Source organism: Bos mutus, chromosome 3 (assembly GCF_027580195.1).
Source record: "Bos mutus isolate GX-2022 chromosome 3, NWIPB_WYAK_1.1, whole genome shotgun sequence".
Taxonomy (NCBI): domain Eukaryota; kingdom Metazoa; phylum Chordata; class Mammalia; order Artiodactyla; family Bovidae; genus Bos; species Bos mutus.
The window spans coordinates 79102556-79119509 of record NC_091619.1 but is presented as its reverse complement, the minus strand read 5'-3'; the positions used below and the strand labels follow the sequence as shown (position 1 = coordinate 79119509).

Below are 16954 nucleotides of genomic sequence, written 5' to 3'. Positions count from 1 at the left end.
ATACCAAGGGGCTCTGTGCCTGGAAGTGTTAGAAGATCAGAACGAGAAGACCCAGAACAACTGATGAAATGGTTAATTGGAACATGACAGCAAGAGCATTGACCTTGTCTGTCCCCCAGCACTGAGATGAAGCCCAGCCAGTAGCAATGGTGGCATTTGTCTCAGGCAGGAGCAGGAAGAAGGGGAGACCCTGTTACAGGGAGGGAACTTTGGCCCTTTGGTTCTTTGGGGCGCTGAGTCCCTCATCAGACAGGCAGCAGGGTAACCAGACAGCACCATGAGGATCCAGCACTGATCACAGGACTATAAAATCTGGAGCCTGGAAGAAAGAATTCACTAGAACTGTATTCAGAAATGACTCAAGAACCATGGTGAGATCAACTTGTAGTTGGTATTTTCTTGGAAAATCAAGATTCATGACATTGAAAGGGAAAAAAAGAAGTGAAAAGTTGGGAGAGAATAATGTCTTATAGTACAGTGAGATTCTAGGCAGAGGGGATACCTAGAGTATTGACTAATTGAGTATTGGATGTGAGCAAGGTGTGCTGGAGGGCTTCTTAGGTGTCTCAAGTGGTAAAGGATCCACTGACAGTGCAGGAGGTGCAGACACCAGTTCAATCTCTGGGTCAGGAAGATACCCTGAGGAGGAAATGGCAACCCATTTGAGTATTCTTGCCTAAAGAATCCTGTGGACAGAGGAGCCTGGCGGGCTACAGTCCATGGGGTTGCCAAGAGTTGGTCGGGACTGAGCATGCACACAAATGTGTTAGAGGATCAGAAAGAAGGCCACTGCAGCTGGAACACAGCAAGGGGGAAGAAGGGATGGGTAGGGGTGGAGTAAGAGATGTAGATAGGGCTTTATAAACTAGGTAAGGAATTGGCATTTTATTAATCTTGCAGTGGGAATTGGGACACAACTGGACAGCTTTTAAGAAGAGAAAGATGTAATCAGATTTACATTTTAAAAGGACCACTTTAACTGCCTTCTGGGGATCAACTGTGAAGGATCTAAGAGGGAAACAAAAAGAATTATTTGGTTATTTTAGTAGACCAGGGGAAAGATGCGTGGTTTGGGCTAGGGCTAAGGACATAAATGTGGAGTGGGAGATAAGTGGATGAAATGGTTGGATTCAGGGCTTTAGCTTGACTTATTGGGGCAAGAGAGAAAGTGGAATCAAGGATTAGTAATAGATTGTGGTTTGAACTGGATGGGTACCACAGTGACATACTAAGATGGGGGAGATTGGAAGATCACACTACTGGCTTAAACTAACAATCTCAGTTATTGATGAGGACGTGATTGTACTGTAGCGCTCCTCTGTCGCTATGCCTGTTGACTGCCCACAGCCAGTTCAGAGCACAGTGTAGCAGTTTCTTGTCATGTCAAAGGTTCACCTGCCCTCTAACCCACTCCTAAAAGAAATAAAAGTATATATTCACAAAAGACTTATACACAAATGTTGATAGCAGATTATTTGTAATATCCCAAACTGAAAACAACTAAAATTTCCATCAACAGTCAATATTATATATTCAGCAGTTGAATATATAAATAAATTGTGTTGTATTTATAAGCTGAATACTCTCAGCAATAAAATTGTTGATACATGCAACGACATGGAATAATACAGGCATTATGTTGAGGGGGAAAAAACTCAGTAATGAAAGAGTACATGCTGTAGAGTTCAATTTGTATGAAGTCTAGGACAGGCAAAACTCATCTATGGTGATAGAGAACTGGATCAGTGATAACTCAAAGTGTCAAGGGAGCTTAACTGGGAAGGAGCAGTAGGGAACTTTCAGGACTAGTGAAAACATTCTGTAACTTGTTTGGGCTTATGGTTTTGCACGGGCATGCTTTTATCAAAACTTATCAATCTGTGCTCTGAACACTTGTACATTTTATTGAATGTAAATTATACTTTAACAAAGCTAATTTTAAAGGTATTCAACTAACTTTACAACTCTTCTAAATCTAAAGTTACTTCAAATAAAATCATTTTTAAAAAGGCATTCAAACTCTTCCAATAAATAGAGACAGTGAATATGTCACCAAACTTCCAAACTCTGATTCTAAAATCAGAATTCATTACAAGAAAGGAAAATTATAGGTCAGTATTCTCATAAACCTGAAATGTATAAATCCTAACCAAAATATTAGCAAATTAAACCCACTGATATATAAAGAAGGGATAGTACATGATGACTAAGTGAGTTTTGTTTCAGGAAAGCCACATTGGTTTAAAATTTGAAAATCAATGCATGTAACTCAGTTAACCAAATAAAGGAAAAATAAAAACATAGAATTATCTCTGTTAATCTAGAAGAAATCATTAATACTCGTTCATGATAAAAATTTTCACCAAACTGAGGAATAGAAGAGAATTTCCTTATTTCAATAAAGGGAATCTACAGAAATCAAACCAGCTAATCTTAAAGGAAATCAGTCCTGAATATTCATTGGAAGGACTGATGCTGAAGCTGAAGCTTCAATACTTTGGCCACCTGATGCGAAGAACTGACTGATTGGAAAAGACCCTGATGCTTTGAAGATTGAAGGCAGGAGGAGAAGGGGACGACAGAGGGTGAGGTGGTTGGATGGCATCACCAACTCGATGGACATGAGTTTGAGTAAGCTCCATGAGTTGGTGATGGACAGGGGAGCCTGGTGTCACAAAGTGTCGGACATGACTGAGTGACTGAACTGAATTGAACAGAAATCTAACAGCTAACCTCACACTTAAATGTGAAATGTTTAATCCTTTTCTCCCGAGTTTAGGAGCAAGGCAAGTATCCACATTATCACCGTTTCTATCTGACATTGTATTGGAGTCCTAGCCAGTGCAATGAGGGAAGAAAAAAGTTATAAAATTTGGAAAGAAGACAGTAAACCATTGGTATTCACAGATAACACAATTATATATATACTGAAATCCAAAAGAATATACAAATTTGAAAGTTTGAAAATTAGTAAGTAAATCTAGCAAGGATCTTAGCTCGAAGATGAATATTCACAAATTAACTATTTTTATATATAAGCAATCAACATAAAAATGAAACTTTAAAAATACCATTACAACAGCATCAAAATGTAACAAAAGATGAGTAAGACATTTATGCTGAAAATCACAAAATATATATGGGAGGATTTTTTTCAAGACCTAAAGAAATAGAGATATACAATGTTTACCACTTAGGAAAGACTCAATATTATTACAGTATCAAATCTTCCCAAATTGTAGATTCAGTTCATTCTCAGTCAAAATCTCAGCAGCCTTATTTTTTTTTCTGGCAATTGATAAGGTGGTCTAAAATGGATCTAGAAATGCAAAAGATTTAAAATAACAAGGCAGTCTTGAAGAAGAACAAAGAGGATCAACAGTCTCAGAGACGAGGACGTACTAGTAAGCTAGAATAAATTGTACTATTATTGGAGCTATTTAGGTCAGATTCCTGTCCCTATACCAGTTATCAGTGAGGTCCTGATTTAGAGCTGGGGTAAGATCCAGTCCCCACAGCAGACCACAGGGCATGTATGGAATGGGAGAAGAATGGAACAGCTATTGAAGAGACAACCACAATATCCAGTGTGACAACCTTCATGTATGTATTATTTTTAACTGGACCTGAATCTTAATGAGTATGACTTTGCACAGGGGGCAAAAGAGTCTCTAATAGAACTGCTTGTACAGACATGGATGTGTAAGATTGTAGTACACTTAGGATTGTCAGGAAACAGTTCTATGTGATGGAGCCTCTGCATGTGAGGATGAATGATGGGAGAAAAGATTGGAAATGGCCAGATGATGAACCGCCTCGAATTCTATGTAAAAGTCTTTAGATGTCATCCTATGGAAGTAGATAACCTACTGTGGCTTTCAAGCAGAGACATTAATACCCTGGAATAGGGAGAGACCAAGGTAGAGCAATCAGATATGACTGGAGCACAAGGCAGAACGACAGTTAGGAGGCTATCTGGAGTTTGCAGGAGAAAAATGATGAGGCACTTATCCAAGGCAATGAGGAGCCCAGCTGACACTGAGCGCTGAGGGGTGCTAAACCCCTCCTTGACTCTTTTCGTGCGTGCTTGCATTGAATGCTCACAACCACCACTGGAGAAAATTCTGTCTCTGAAGACGTGAAGAGGTTAGGTAACTTGTTCAGAGTCACACAGCTAATCAATAATGGTGCTACCATGTTTTAACCCAAGCCAGCTAATTCCAGAGCCTGTGCTCTTAGTCATGATACTACGTGACTCTTCATGGTTTATTTGTTGTTGTTGTTGTAGTTGCTAGTTGTGTCTGACTCTTTTTCGACCCCAAGGACTGTAGCCTGCCAGGCTCCTCTGTCCATGGGATTTCTCAGACAGGAATACTGGAGTGGATTGCCACTTCCTTCTCCAGGAGATCTTTCTGACCCAGGGATCAAACCAGTATCTTTTACATTGGCAAGCAGATTCTTTATCAGTGAGCTATCAGAGAAGTCCTCATGGCTTATTAGCTAATTTCTTTTTAGTGCTGAATAATATTCCATTGTCTGAATATACACCACTTAACTTATCCATTCACCCATTGATGGCATCTTGGTTGCTTCTACATTTTAGCAATTATGAATAAAGCTGCTCTAAACATCTATGTGTAAGATTCTGTGTGCACCTAAGTTTTCAGCTCCTTTGGGTAAATACCAAGGCGTGTTATTGCTGCATTGTGTGGTAAGAGTATGTTTAGTTTTGTAAGAAACTACCATGCTATCTTACAAAGAAGCTGTACCATTTTCCATTCCTTATCCAGAGATATTTAAGGATTTAGTCATTAGGCTTTGGCAATGGCTGGGGTGTTGCTTGCATGAAATAGGGCTACCATGATTCTCTTCCTTTAATGATCCTTTTGGTTTCCTTCACTCCCCGCCCCCCGGCCCTTAACTGTGAATTGGTTTCTGCCCTTTCTTTTCTAAACACTTATTCTTTTGGAGTTTGTTTTCCCTAATGGTGTCATCTATCAACTTTTATGTTGATTTGACCTAAATCTCTTATTTCCAGTCCCAATTTCTCAATCACACTCCTAGAGGTCATCACCTACAACCCATGTTTAAAATTAAACTCATATTTTACTTCAGTTTCTCTAGACACTTTCTATTAATAGCAAAAATAACTGGCCTTCTGGGTTTTAGGAGAATATGTGACCCTCAAATTCCTTTACTTTTCACACTCTATCAGGCAGCTGATTCAGTCAGTTCTTTAGCATTCTCATAAATTCATCTCCTCCCCTTCATAATCTTTGCTCCCACCCTAGTATTGGCTCTCAAGATCTCTTGCCTAAGTTACTGAATTCATTTCCTAACTGGTCCCCTTGCATTTAATCTCTCATATAATCTACTCTGCATGCTAGTGCTAGAGAAAACTCTTGCTCAAACATTGATTTCTTAGTTTACTTGCCTTATTTGAGAACTTCTGATTACTCTCTATCACCTAATAAATCAAGATCACTGAATCAACTCTAATCCATTCTCTGCCTAAATTTGAAGACCTATCATTGCCTCATTTCACCTATCTTAATTAAATGCCAATTCTTCTGAAATTGGAACTTTTCCCTCTGGTCAGTTATCTTGTTACTATCACCTCTTCCCCTGGCATCCTCTCTATGTAGGCATGAACACACCACACTCCTTGCCATCTAAGCTATTGTTAATACTGTTTCCCTGGCCTAAAATGCCTCCTTCCTTTGTCCTAGGTCTATATCCAAGTGACTCTTTCCCAAGTGGCTCCAAAATAGTTACAGCTCCCTCCTCCAACTTTCTTCCTTATTGCCACTGCCAAAGACACGTTTTTCACTATAGTCTCCAAATGTCTGTTAAATGATGTGACATTTATTATGTTAATCTATAAAGCTATTCTACTTAATAGTTCAGGTGTATATCTTATTTTCCCAACAGGATAATAAACCCTGGTATTCAGTTTAAAATAATGTCTTCTACTTTTTCATATTCTTAGTGCCAAAAATAATACTCAATAAATTCCTATTACTGGTTGAAACTATAAACACAGGTATTTTTATGCTGTATCTATCCATTAGTAGTTTATCTGAATAATAATAGTAAATAATTATTGTTCTCTTATTTTAAGGGGTTATTTCCTTTATAGAGTTGAAGGTGCAGATATTCCCAAGTGTTCAAGGCATTCTGTTTTGTATATTCACACTATACTAAAATTATACCTTTTAGGGTAATATTTTTAATTATTCTAGGGGAAGAAGAGAAAGCCCCTGAAGGCTAACAGCTTGAAATTGAACAGGACACCATTGGGAAGGGAGAGGGTCATGGGTCGTCGTCAAACAGACAGAAAACAATGGAGACGATTGTGCCTGAAGATGGTGTATTTTTTTTCACTAGACAGTATGTTGACAGTTTCCTTCCTCTTGGGTCATTGTTGTCTGCTAAATGATCTGTGACAGCAGATTGATCACAAGCTTTCTCATGCAGGAGATATAATGCAGTCTTTCATTTTGTTACCTCCATTGCCAAATGCTGAAACATTTTGTTGGCAAATTAATGTTAGTTTAGTATATCATTTAGTAGTATAAAGCACTGAGTGTAGCTCTGGAAGCAATAATAGTAGTGATTAATTTATCTTCACCAAGTTTCAGGTTTCTACTTAAGTGTGATTACAGATGCAATAGCACACTTGAAAAATGTTAGCCTTAAATTTTAGATGTCCATAATTATTATTTAAATAAATTAATGAATTAGCACATTCAGGTATTGCCCTATTACTTTCAAAATTGAGTCGAAAACTTAAGCACCTATGACTTACCGATAAAAATTAATGTTAATAACCTATTGTAACTGAAAATTTGCTTCTTCCTCCAGAGCTGGGAATTTAAAACAGACATAAGGTCTTTTACATTTGATGTTTAAGCACCCATTTAAGCCAGTTAATTGATGATTTCACACATCTAAAAATGACCTGAAAGTAGTGTTTTGTTTATAGAGTATTGAGAATCCCTGCATTCAAAATGTTTGTAGGAAAAAAATCAGAAATGCAGTTGTCTAAGAGTAAGAGACTGTTTCGTGATTCCTGTTTAAAACTTTGTAGCAGTCTTTGCTCTTCCACTAGGATTTGGTAACATTAGCACAGAGGAAGGAAATGTGCTGGCAGTAATATTAGAAAAGAGTTGTTTATTTTCCCTCTTTGGAAGTAATCAGATTTCTGTATAAAAATTAAACTAATCTCAATTCTGGTGTTTCTTTTCTCCTCATAAGAAAAAAGAAATAAAGGTGATTTTACTAAAATTCGGCATAGAAATGTAAGAAAGATGTTTATTGTAGAAAGATAAAATATACAGCTGTGATGCTTTATTTAAAGTTCTTTTTACTGTTAGTCACGAAAGGCAGTCATCTTAAACCTACATTTTTTTCTTTTTATAATATACACACGGATGCACGTTTATACTTATTCTTGAAAACTGGTTTGGGCAGATCTTTTTTGTGATTTGCATGTATTAGCAGAAAATTATGTGAGATTAATTTGTTAGAAATAACCATGCTAGAATTTGCAGATCAGCCTAGTGGTTTGTGGGGGCTCCCCAGGTGGCACTAGTGGTGAAGAGCCCACCTGCCAGTGCAGGCATGTGGTGCCCATAAAGAGGCGTGGGTTCAGTTCCTGGGTAGGGAAGGTTCCACGGAGGAGGGTGTGACAGCCCACTCCAATATTCTTGCCTGGAGAATCCCACGGACAGAGAAGCCTGGCAGGTTACAGTCCATAGAGTTGCGAAGAGTCAGCCACAATTGAAGTGACTTAGCGCACACACACACGCTAATGGCTTATAACAAAATATCTGAAAGAGCCCAATCTGATAAAATAATTTTGAAAAGCAAGTTTGTATGCTACTCACTGCCCGATTTTATTTTGTATTTTCAGATCAATTAAACCAGTCTCATTTAGTGATTACTACAAGACATGGTCTGGAATAGCCACATCAAAAGCCACAGAATATTACAGAACTCCATGTAAGGTGATCTAGCCTTGTCTTATTTTGTGGGGAGTGGGGTGGTATATTAATCTCTGAACATTCTTAGCTTATCTTGCCTTCAAAGACTAATTGACATATATTTGGAATTTGAGGGTGATAAGCTTCTTTGTTGGTTCTGTGTACTAATCATTCAATAACTGTTCATTTAGTCCCTCTTTTGTATAGAGTCCTGGACTAAAATCTGATCAAAAGCCAGAAGGAAGGATAGACAGTTGGAATAATAAAAGATAAAGTTCTCAGTTTTTTGAGATTTACTTTACTTCCTCACCCCAGAAGGAAGCCTTCAGAGCAGGAGGAAACTTTTTAATTCTAAACACAATTATCCCCAAAGCCAGAGATATTATTAAGTAGAAGAATAGCAAGAAAACCTGGGGCTGCTCAATTATATCAGTCTAGTGAAAAATCATCTGTTACCATCATATAGTAAGAGCTGAAAAGATGCAATGGGAGAGCTGGACAACTTTCTGGTCCCTTTTAACCTAATCTTTAGAGTGCTATGTTCTGATTTGTATCAAAGTAGGTTATCCAGTCTGCACATGTGACTTTCAAGCTATCCAACTGAAATGGTACATTCTAAAGTTATCAATGACTTCCGAATTCTCAGATTCAGTGATTACTTTTTTCAGTCCTTATCTTACTTGAACTCATATTGGCTATGCTCTCCTTATGACTCCATGGTTTTCCTCTTACCTTTCCAAGTGCTCCTCTGCCTCTTTCCTTAGGAATAACTTCTTCATTCAGTATTTGCTGCCCAGCTCTCTCTGGGAGACATCATCCATTACTATGGTTTTCATTAGCCCACATGCCAATAATTCCTAAAGCCTCATCTGTAACCAGACTGTCTTCTGAATTCCGAATGCACATTTCCAGCTATGTAATAAGGTTCAGTTCAGTTCAGTTGCTCAGTTGTGTCCGACTCTTTGCAACCCCATGAATCGCAGCATGCCAGGCCTCCCTGTCCATCACCAACTCCTGGAGTTCACCCAGACTCATGTCCATTGAGTCGGTGATGCCATCCAGCCATCTCATCCTCTGTCGTCCCCTTTTCCTCCTGCCCCCAATCCCTCCCAGCACCAGAGTCTTTTCCAATGAGTCAACTCTTCGCATGAGGTGGCCAAAGTACTGGAGTTTCAGCTTTAGCATCAGTCCTTCCAAAGAACACCCAGGACTGATCTCCTTTAGAATGGACTGGTTGGATCTCCTTGCAGTCCAAGGGACTCTCAAGAGTCTTCTCCAGTACCGCAGTTCAAAAGCGTCAATTCTTCAGTGCTCAGCTTTCTTTAGTCCAACTCTCACATCCATACATGACCACTGGAAAAACCATAGCCTTGACTAGACGGACCTTTGTTGGCAAAGTAATGTCTCTGCTTTTGAATATGCTATCTAGGTTGGTCATAACTTTCTTTCCAAGGAGTAAGCATCTTTTAATTTCATGGCTGCAGTCACCATCTGCAGTGATTTTGGAGCCCAAAAAAATAAAGTCTGACACTAAGGTACTTCATATCTAAGATGTCCCAAAATGAACTCATTATGTTGCCCCCAAACCACTTCTCCATCCCTTATTATTTCTCTTGATCAGTAGTAGATCACCATTCTTGCATTTACTTGCCAAGCCAGAATCATGTACATTTCCTAGTCCACTTTATTTCCCTCATTAAGCCTTAGTGATTTTATCTCCTGCAGCATTACAAATGTTTTCCCTCTACTCCACCTCTATGACCACTGCCTTAATTTGTGATCTCATCATGTTTCATCTCATCCTTGTGATAGTCTGGTTTTAAGAGAACAAAATATCACCTCTCAAAAAATCATATCTAGTTTCAAGGCACAAATAAGAGCAAAAAGAACTTCCCAGGTGGCACTAGTGGTAAAGAACCCGCCTGCCAATGCAGGAGACATAAGAGGTGTGGGTTCGATCCCTGGGTTGGGAAAATCCCCTGGAGGAGAAAATGGCAACCCACTCCAGTATTCTTGCCTGGAGAATCCTATGGACAGAGGAGCCTGGCAGGCTACAGTCCATGGGGTCACAAAGAATTGGACATGACTGAAGCAACTTAGCACACAAGAGCAAAAAGAAGTACTAAACGTAATAAATATAAAAATGTGAGATCAAATTATTTCTAAGAAATTACTTGCTCTTTCAGGATGTTGGTTATTAGTTTATTTTGTAATTACACATTATCTGCCTCACTGATTCGTGGATTAGTGGTTAAGAAAAATAATTTGTTTAAGGTACTTTAAGAAATAGTCTTTAGCAACACTATCAGTATAAAAGAGTTTTATTGATTTTGGTACCAAAATACATGAGCATTGACTTCATTTCTAAGATTTTGATTGACTGCTTCTTAGTTAATTCAGCAAATGCATCTTGAGTATTTGTTATGTAAGAGGCCCTGAGGAGCTCAGATGGGTTCCAGGAGGTGATAACCCTTAACAGACATGTCGAGAGGCAGTTGCCATGCTTCAGGGAACAATTCAGTGTCCAATTCCTTCAACCAGAAAACAAACAGATTGTTATAGGATGGCGCTTTATGGAATAACGTATAAATATATAGAGGCTCTAGAAAACTCCAAGCTGCCAAGGAAATAATGGAAGCACATGCCCAGTTAAAGAAAATTGGAAATGATTTCTTAGAATAAAGAGTAATTTTAAAATGGAAGAAATAATGCAGTGTCACTGGCTGAAATTTCTTCTTCAAAAGAGTTTGACACCAAAATATTTAATTTGGTTCTGTTTCTACATCTGTCACTAAGCTAGTATGTAATTCATTCCTTTTTGTGAAGGCAATAGCTGGTAATGGTTACCTCTAGCCCAGAAGAATTTCTGAGACTGATTCTAGCCCTTGGTGCAAGATTTCACAATCACTCTGTCTCTTTTTCCTACAGAGATTTGTGTAAGAATGTTTCAAAAGCTTTCCTTCAATAATAACCAGCACTTAATTTAAAAAAATTAAATGTAAACCTTACATGTTCTGCTGGCCATTTTGTCTTTGCATAGTTCAGCTGGCTAAGATCCAATACTATCTTTTTAATGGCTTAATTTCCTGGCAATAATAAAGATGAAGCTTTCAGATTATAGAATGCTCCTTCAACCACTCAGGAATAAAAGAGAAACTTCTATTAACTTCATTTCTACAGTTATATTTTTATCACTGGGAGGATTATTAAACTCTTGTGCATATTTTAAAGAGCTTTTTATTTTATGAGTAGTGATGAGTGGTTATATTATGATTTTAAGTTTTAACTCTATTGCATATCTTTGTGCCACAAATAGTAAGTTTATTCTTGTGTGATACAGAATAACTGTATAATATAGTTTACAAAGTATATGCCCTATTGGTGTTTTTTTGTTCATTTTTATTTGAGATATAGTTGATGTACAATATTATGTAAGTTTCAAGCATACAATGATAGTCACAATTTTTAAAGGTTATATTCCATTTATAGTTATTATAAATTATTGGCTAAATTCCCTGTGTTGTATATTTCTGTAGTTTGCTTATTTTGTGCCTAGTTGTTTGTATCTCTTAATCTGTATTTTTTAATCATTTCAATATTATTGTTCTTTTTTCACTTATCAACCAATATTTACTGAACACCAAATTTCTGTCATCCATAGTTGTATATGAACCCAATGAGCTGGGCGTTGTTATTACTCTGTTTTACACATGAGAAAACCAAGACCAAGGGAAGCTAAGTAATTTACCTAAAATCACATATGGAATGTGAGATATTGGTAACAGTGTAAATTCTGGATGTATATTGCCAAGACCCTGCAATTTACTAGTAGTGTGACCTTGGGTAAGTTTCTTAACCTCTCTGTGTCCCTGTTCTCTCGTCTGTAAGATGAGAATAATCACAGAACATGCCTCATAACACTGAGACTCCCTAACAGTGCCTAGTGTGCAGTGAGTGCTCAGTAAGTGTGGCTACTGTTTATAGTACAGTTAGGCTGGGGCCCAAAGACCTGAACCGAATCCTCTGATTCCACATTCATTGTTCTTTGTTTATATTACATTGCCTCCATAATATGATATAAAATTGTTCTTTCTCTATAACTTGAGATTTAAATTCAAACCCTGAAGTATGTGTGGTACATTTTCAATAATTACAATTATTTATTCATAATCATAGACAATCATGGGAAAATGTACTGATGATCCACTGTTCTCTGTCCATCACTATAAAATGGCAAATAAAAAGTTTGGCAGAGAACAAACCAATACATCTGGTTGTGGGCAACAGCACCTTAATGACAAAATCCGATCCCCATAAGGAAATGTTTATGTTACAGGAAAAGAATTCCTTCAGACCAGTGTACCCTGTGATAGTGAGCGGAGGCTTCCTGGCATTTGTTTGCTGTCAACAAGACAGACCAAACAGCCTGGAGCATCATGGGAATGCTTGCTTTCACCTTGGGATACTTTAATTCCTCGAGCCTTTGAAGTAGCGATGAGGGCAGGTATCTCCAAAAATACATTTAGATGCAAGAGGCAGTATCATCAAATTCCAGTGCAGTGGTCTCAGTCTTGACCACTCAATTAGAATCCCCAGAGGAGCTTGTGAAAATTCCTGTGTTAAAGGTGCACCCCCAGACCAATTATAGTAGGGTCTCGGGAGCAGGACCCGGGGAGAGTAGTTTCTACAGCTCCCCAGGTGGTTACAATATTCAAGCAATGGAAAGGCCCTATGGGAAAAGCCTGATGTCAGAAATTAGAGACTCCTAGTTAAGTGAATTTAGGTTAATCATTTAACTCTTTGTATCTCATTTTTCATTTCTATTCATTGACAAAAATATACTATCCTAAGTTGTTCCTCTATGGTTAGCATAAGGTAGTATGTGTGAAAATAGAACTTACTAAGGTAAGTTAGTGCTTATATATTTCTTTGGACATGACAGTCCCAGAGTGCAAAAAAATTTTTCAGATCAGCCTATACAGATATTGGACAATAGGTGTATCATGGAAGAAAACAGTAGAAGTGATGTCCCGTAATCCTCAGAAGTAAAGGCAGGAAGAACTATACTATGGAGGCAATAGAGGATGCTTTCTACCAAAGATTACAAAATTGCCACAGTGTCAAGTTCCGGTAGCAATGGGAGATTTTAATGAAGAATTTCTGACAAAATCTCACCAGTTCTCATTTCTTCATTATTCCCCTCTGAACATCATCCACTGACCATATTCTCTGTCTAGACAGCAGGTTGTATTGAAGACAAAAAGATAAGCATTATGATAAGCTTTTTGAGGCATTTAACATTAGATGGCAATGGCACCCCACTCCAGCACTCTTGCCTGGAGAATCCCATAGACGGGGGATCCTGGTGGGCTGCAGTCCATGAGGTCGCACAGAGTCGGACTCGACTGAGTGACTTCACTTTCACTTTTCACTTTCACGCATTGGAGAAGGAAATGGCAACCCACTCCAGTATTCTTGCCTGGAGAGTCCCAGGGCCGGGGGAGCCTGGTGGGCTGCCGTCTATGGGGTCGCACAGAGTCAAGCACGACTGAAGTGACTTAGCAGCAGCAGCAGCAACATTAGATGGTAGGAGACAAATGAGTGAAAAAACTATGAGAATAAAATTTTTTAAGTCACTCAGTCATGTGTGACTCTTTGCAACCCCATGGACTGCAAGCATGCCAGGCTTCCCTGTCCTTCACTATCTCCTGGAATTTGCTCAAACTCATGTTATCAAGTCGGTGATTCCATTCAACCATCTCATCCTCTGTCACCCCCTTCTCCCCCTAACTTCAATCTTTCCCAGCATCAGGGTCTTTCCCAATGAGTCAGCTCTTCATATCAGGTAGCCAAAGTATTGGAGCTTCAGCTTTAGCAACAGTTCTTCCAATGAATGTTCAGGGTGGATTTCCTTTAGGATTGACTGGGTTGATCTCCTTGCTGTCCAAGAGACTCTCAAGAGTCTTCTTTAGCACCACAGATCAGATCAGTCGCTCAGGCATGTCCAGCTCTTTGCAACCTCATGAATCGCAGCACGCCAGGCCTCCCTTTCCATCACCAACTCCCAGAGTTCACTGAGACTCATGTCCATTGAGTCAGTGATGCCATCCAGCTATCTCATCCTCTGTTTTCCCCTTCTCCTCTTGCCCCCAATCCCTCCCAGCATCAGAGTCTTTTCCAGTGAGTCAACTCTTCACATGAGGTGGCCAAAACTGGAGTTTCAGCTTTAGCATCATTCCTTCCAAAGAAATCCCAGGGCTGATCTCTTTCAGAATGGACTGGTTGGATCTCCTAGCAGTCCAAGGGACTTTCAAGAGTCTTCTCCAACACCACAGTTCAAAAGCATCAATTCTTCGGCGCTCAGCCTTCTTCACAGTCCAACTCTAACATCCATACATGACTACAGGAAAAACCATAGCCTTGACTAGACAAGCCTTTGTTGGCAAAGTAATGTCTCTGCTTTTGAATATGCTATCTAGGTTGGTCATAACGTTCCTTCCAAGGAGTAGCATCTTTTAATTTCATGGCTGCAGTCACCATCTGCAGTGATTTTGGAGCCCAGAAAAATAAAGTCTGACACTGTTTCCACTGTTTCCCCATCTATTTCCCATGAAGTGATGGGACCCAATGCCATGATCTTTATTTTCTGAATGTTGAGCTTTAAGCCAACTTTTTCACTTTCACCTTCATCAAGAGGCTTTTTAGTTCCTCTTCACTTTCTGCCATAAGGGTGGTATCATCTGAATATCTGAGGTTATTGATATTTCTCCCAATCTTGATCCCAGCTTGTGTTTCTTCCAGTCCAGCGTTTCTCATGATGTACTCTGCATAGAAGTTAAATAAACAGGGTGACAATATACAGCCTTGACGGACTCCTTTTCCTATTTGGAACCAGTCTGTTGTTCCATGTCCAGTTCTAACTGTTGCTTCCTGACCTGCATACAAATTTCTCAAGAGGCAAATCAGGTGGTCTGGTATTCCCATCTCTTTCAGAATTTTCCACAGTTTATTGTGATCCACACAGTCAAAGGCTTTGACATAGTCAACAAAGCAGAAATAAATCTTTTTCTGGAACTCTCTTGCTTTTTCCATGATCCAGTGGATGTTGGCAATTTGATCTCTGGTTCCTCTGCCTTTTCTAAAACCAGCTTGAACATCAGGAATGTCACAGTTCACATATTGCTGAAGCCTGGCTTGGAGAATTTTGAACATTACTTTACTAGCATGTGAGATGAGTGCAATTGTGCAGTAGTTTGAGCCTTCTTTGGCATTGCCTTTCTTTGGGATTGGAATGAAAACTGACCTTTTCCAGTCCTGTGGCCACTGCTGAGTTTTCCAAATTTGCTGGCATATTGAGTGCATCACTTTCACAGCATCATCTTTCAGGATTTGGAATAGCTCAACTGGAATTCTATCACCTCCACTAGCTTTGTTCATAGTGATGATTTCTAAGGCCCACTTCACATTCCAGGATGTCTGGCTCTAGGTCAGTGATCACACCATCATGATTATCTGGGTCGTGAAGATCTTTTTTGTACAGTTCTTCTGTGTATTCTTGCCATCTCTTCTTAATATCTTCTGCTTCTGTTAGGTCCGTACCATTTCTGTCCTTTATCGAGCCCATCTTTGCATGAAATGTTCCTTTAGTATCTCTGATTTTCTTGAAGAGATCTCTAGTCTTTCCCATTCTGTTGTTTTCCTCTATTTCTTTGCATTGATCGCTGAAGAAGGCTTTCTTATCTTTTCTTGCTATTCTTTGGTACTCTGCATTCAGATGCTTATATCTTTCCTTTTCTTCTCTGCTTTTTGCTTCTCTTCTTTTCACAGCTATTTGTAAGGCCTCCCCAGACAGCCATTTTGCTTTTTTGCATTTCTTTTCCATGGGGATGGTCTTGATCCCTGTCTCCTGTACAATGTCACGAACCTCATTCCATAGTTCATCAGGCACTCTATCTATCAGATCTAGGCCCTTAAATCTATTTCTCACTTCCACTGTCTAATCATAAGGGATTTGATTTAGGTCATACCTGAATGGTCTAGTGGTTTTCCCTACTTTCTTCAATTTAAGTCTGAGTTTGGCTATAAGGAGTTCATGGTCTGAGCCACAGTCAGCTCCTGGTCTTGTTTTTGCTGACTGTATAGAGCTTCTCCATCTTTGGTTGCAAAGAATATAATCAATCTGATTTCGGTGTTGACCATCTGGTGCTGTCCACGTATAGTCTTCTCTTGTGTTGTTGGAAGAGGGTGTTTGCTATGACCAGTGCATTTTCTTGGCAAAACTCTGTTAGTCTTTATCCTGCTTCATTCCGTATTCCAAAGCCAAATTTGCCTGTTACTCCAGGTGTTTCTTGACTTCCTACTTTTGCACTCCAGTCCACTATAATGAAAAGGACATCTGTTTTGGGTGTTAGTTCTAAAAGGTCTTGTAGGTCTTCCTAGAACCGTTCAACTTCAGCTTCCTCAGCATTACTGGTTGGGGCATAGACTTGGATTACTGTGATATTGAGTGGTTTGCCTTGGAAACGAACAGAGATCATTCTGTCATTTTTGAAATTGCATCCAAGTACTGCATTTCGGACTCTTTTGTTGACCATGATGGCTACTCCATTTCTTCTAAGGGATTCCTGCCCGCAGTAGTAGATACAATGGTCATCTGAGTTAAATTCACCCATTCCAGTCCATTTCAGTTCGCTGATTCCTAGAATGTTGACATTCACTCTTACCATCTCCTGTTTGACCACTTCCATTTTGCCTTGATTCATGGACCTGATATTCCATGTCCCAAGAAAATAAAATCTGTCACTGTTTCCATTTTTTCCCCATTTATTGCCATGAATTGATGGGACTGATATCATGGTCTTGGTTTTTTCAGTGTTGTGTTAAAAGTTTGTACAAATATGGTGGCATCTGTCCTCTCTCAGATAGTAGACAAAGCAATGGAGAAAATGAGTCTGTAATATAAGAATAAT

The 16954-nt window shown here is 39.0% G+C and overlaps 1 protein-coding gene across 7 annotated transcripts in view; it reads left to right on the top strand.

The window, feature by feature from the left end:
* Positions 1–16954, top strand: part of UBE2U (ubiquitin conjugating enzyme E2 U) — a 76391-nt gene that overhangs the window by 30533 nt on the left and 28904 nt on the right. For 6 of the 7 annotated variants that reach the window (XM_070367899.1, XM_070367902.1, XM_070367901.1 and 3 more), the window contains one exon: positions 7916–8004. In XM_070367899.1, coding sequence (XP_070224000.1) covers positions 7916–8004 — 89 coding nt within the window. Of the gene's footprint in view, positions 1–7915; positions 8010–16954 lie in introns of all 7 variants that reach the window. The other variant, XR_011463696.1, reaches the window with a different exon arrangement.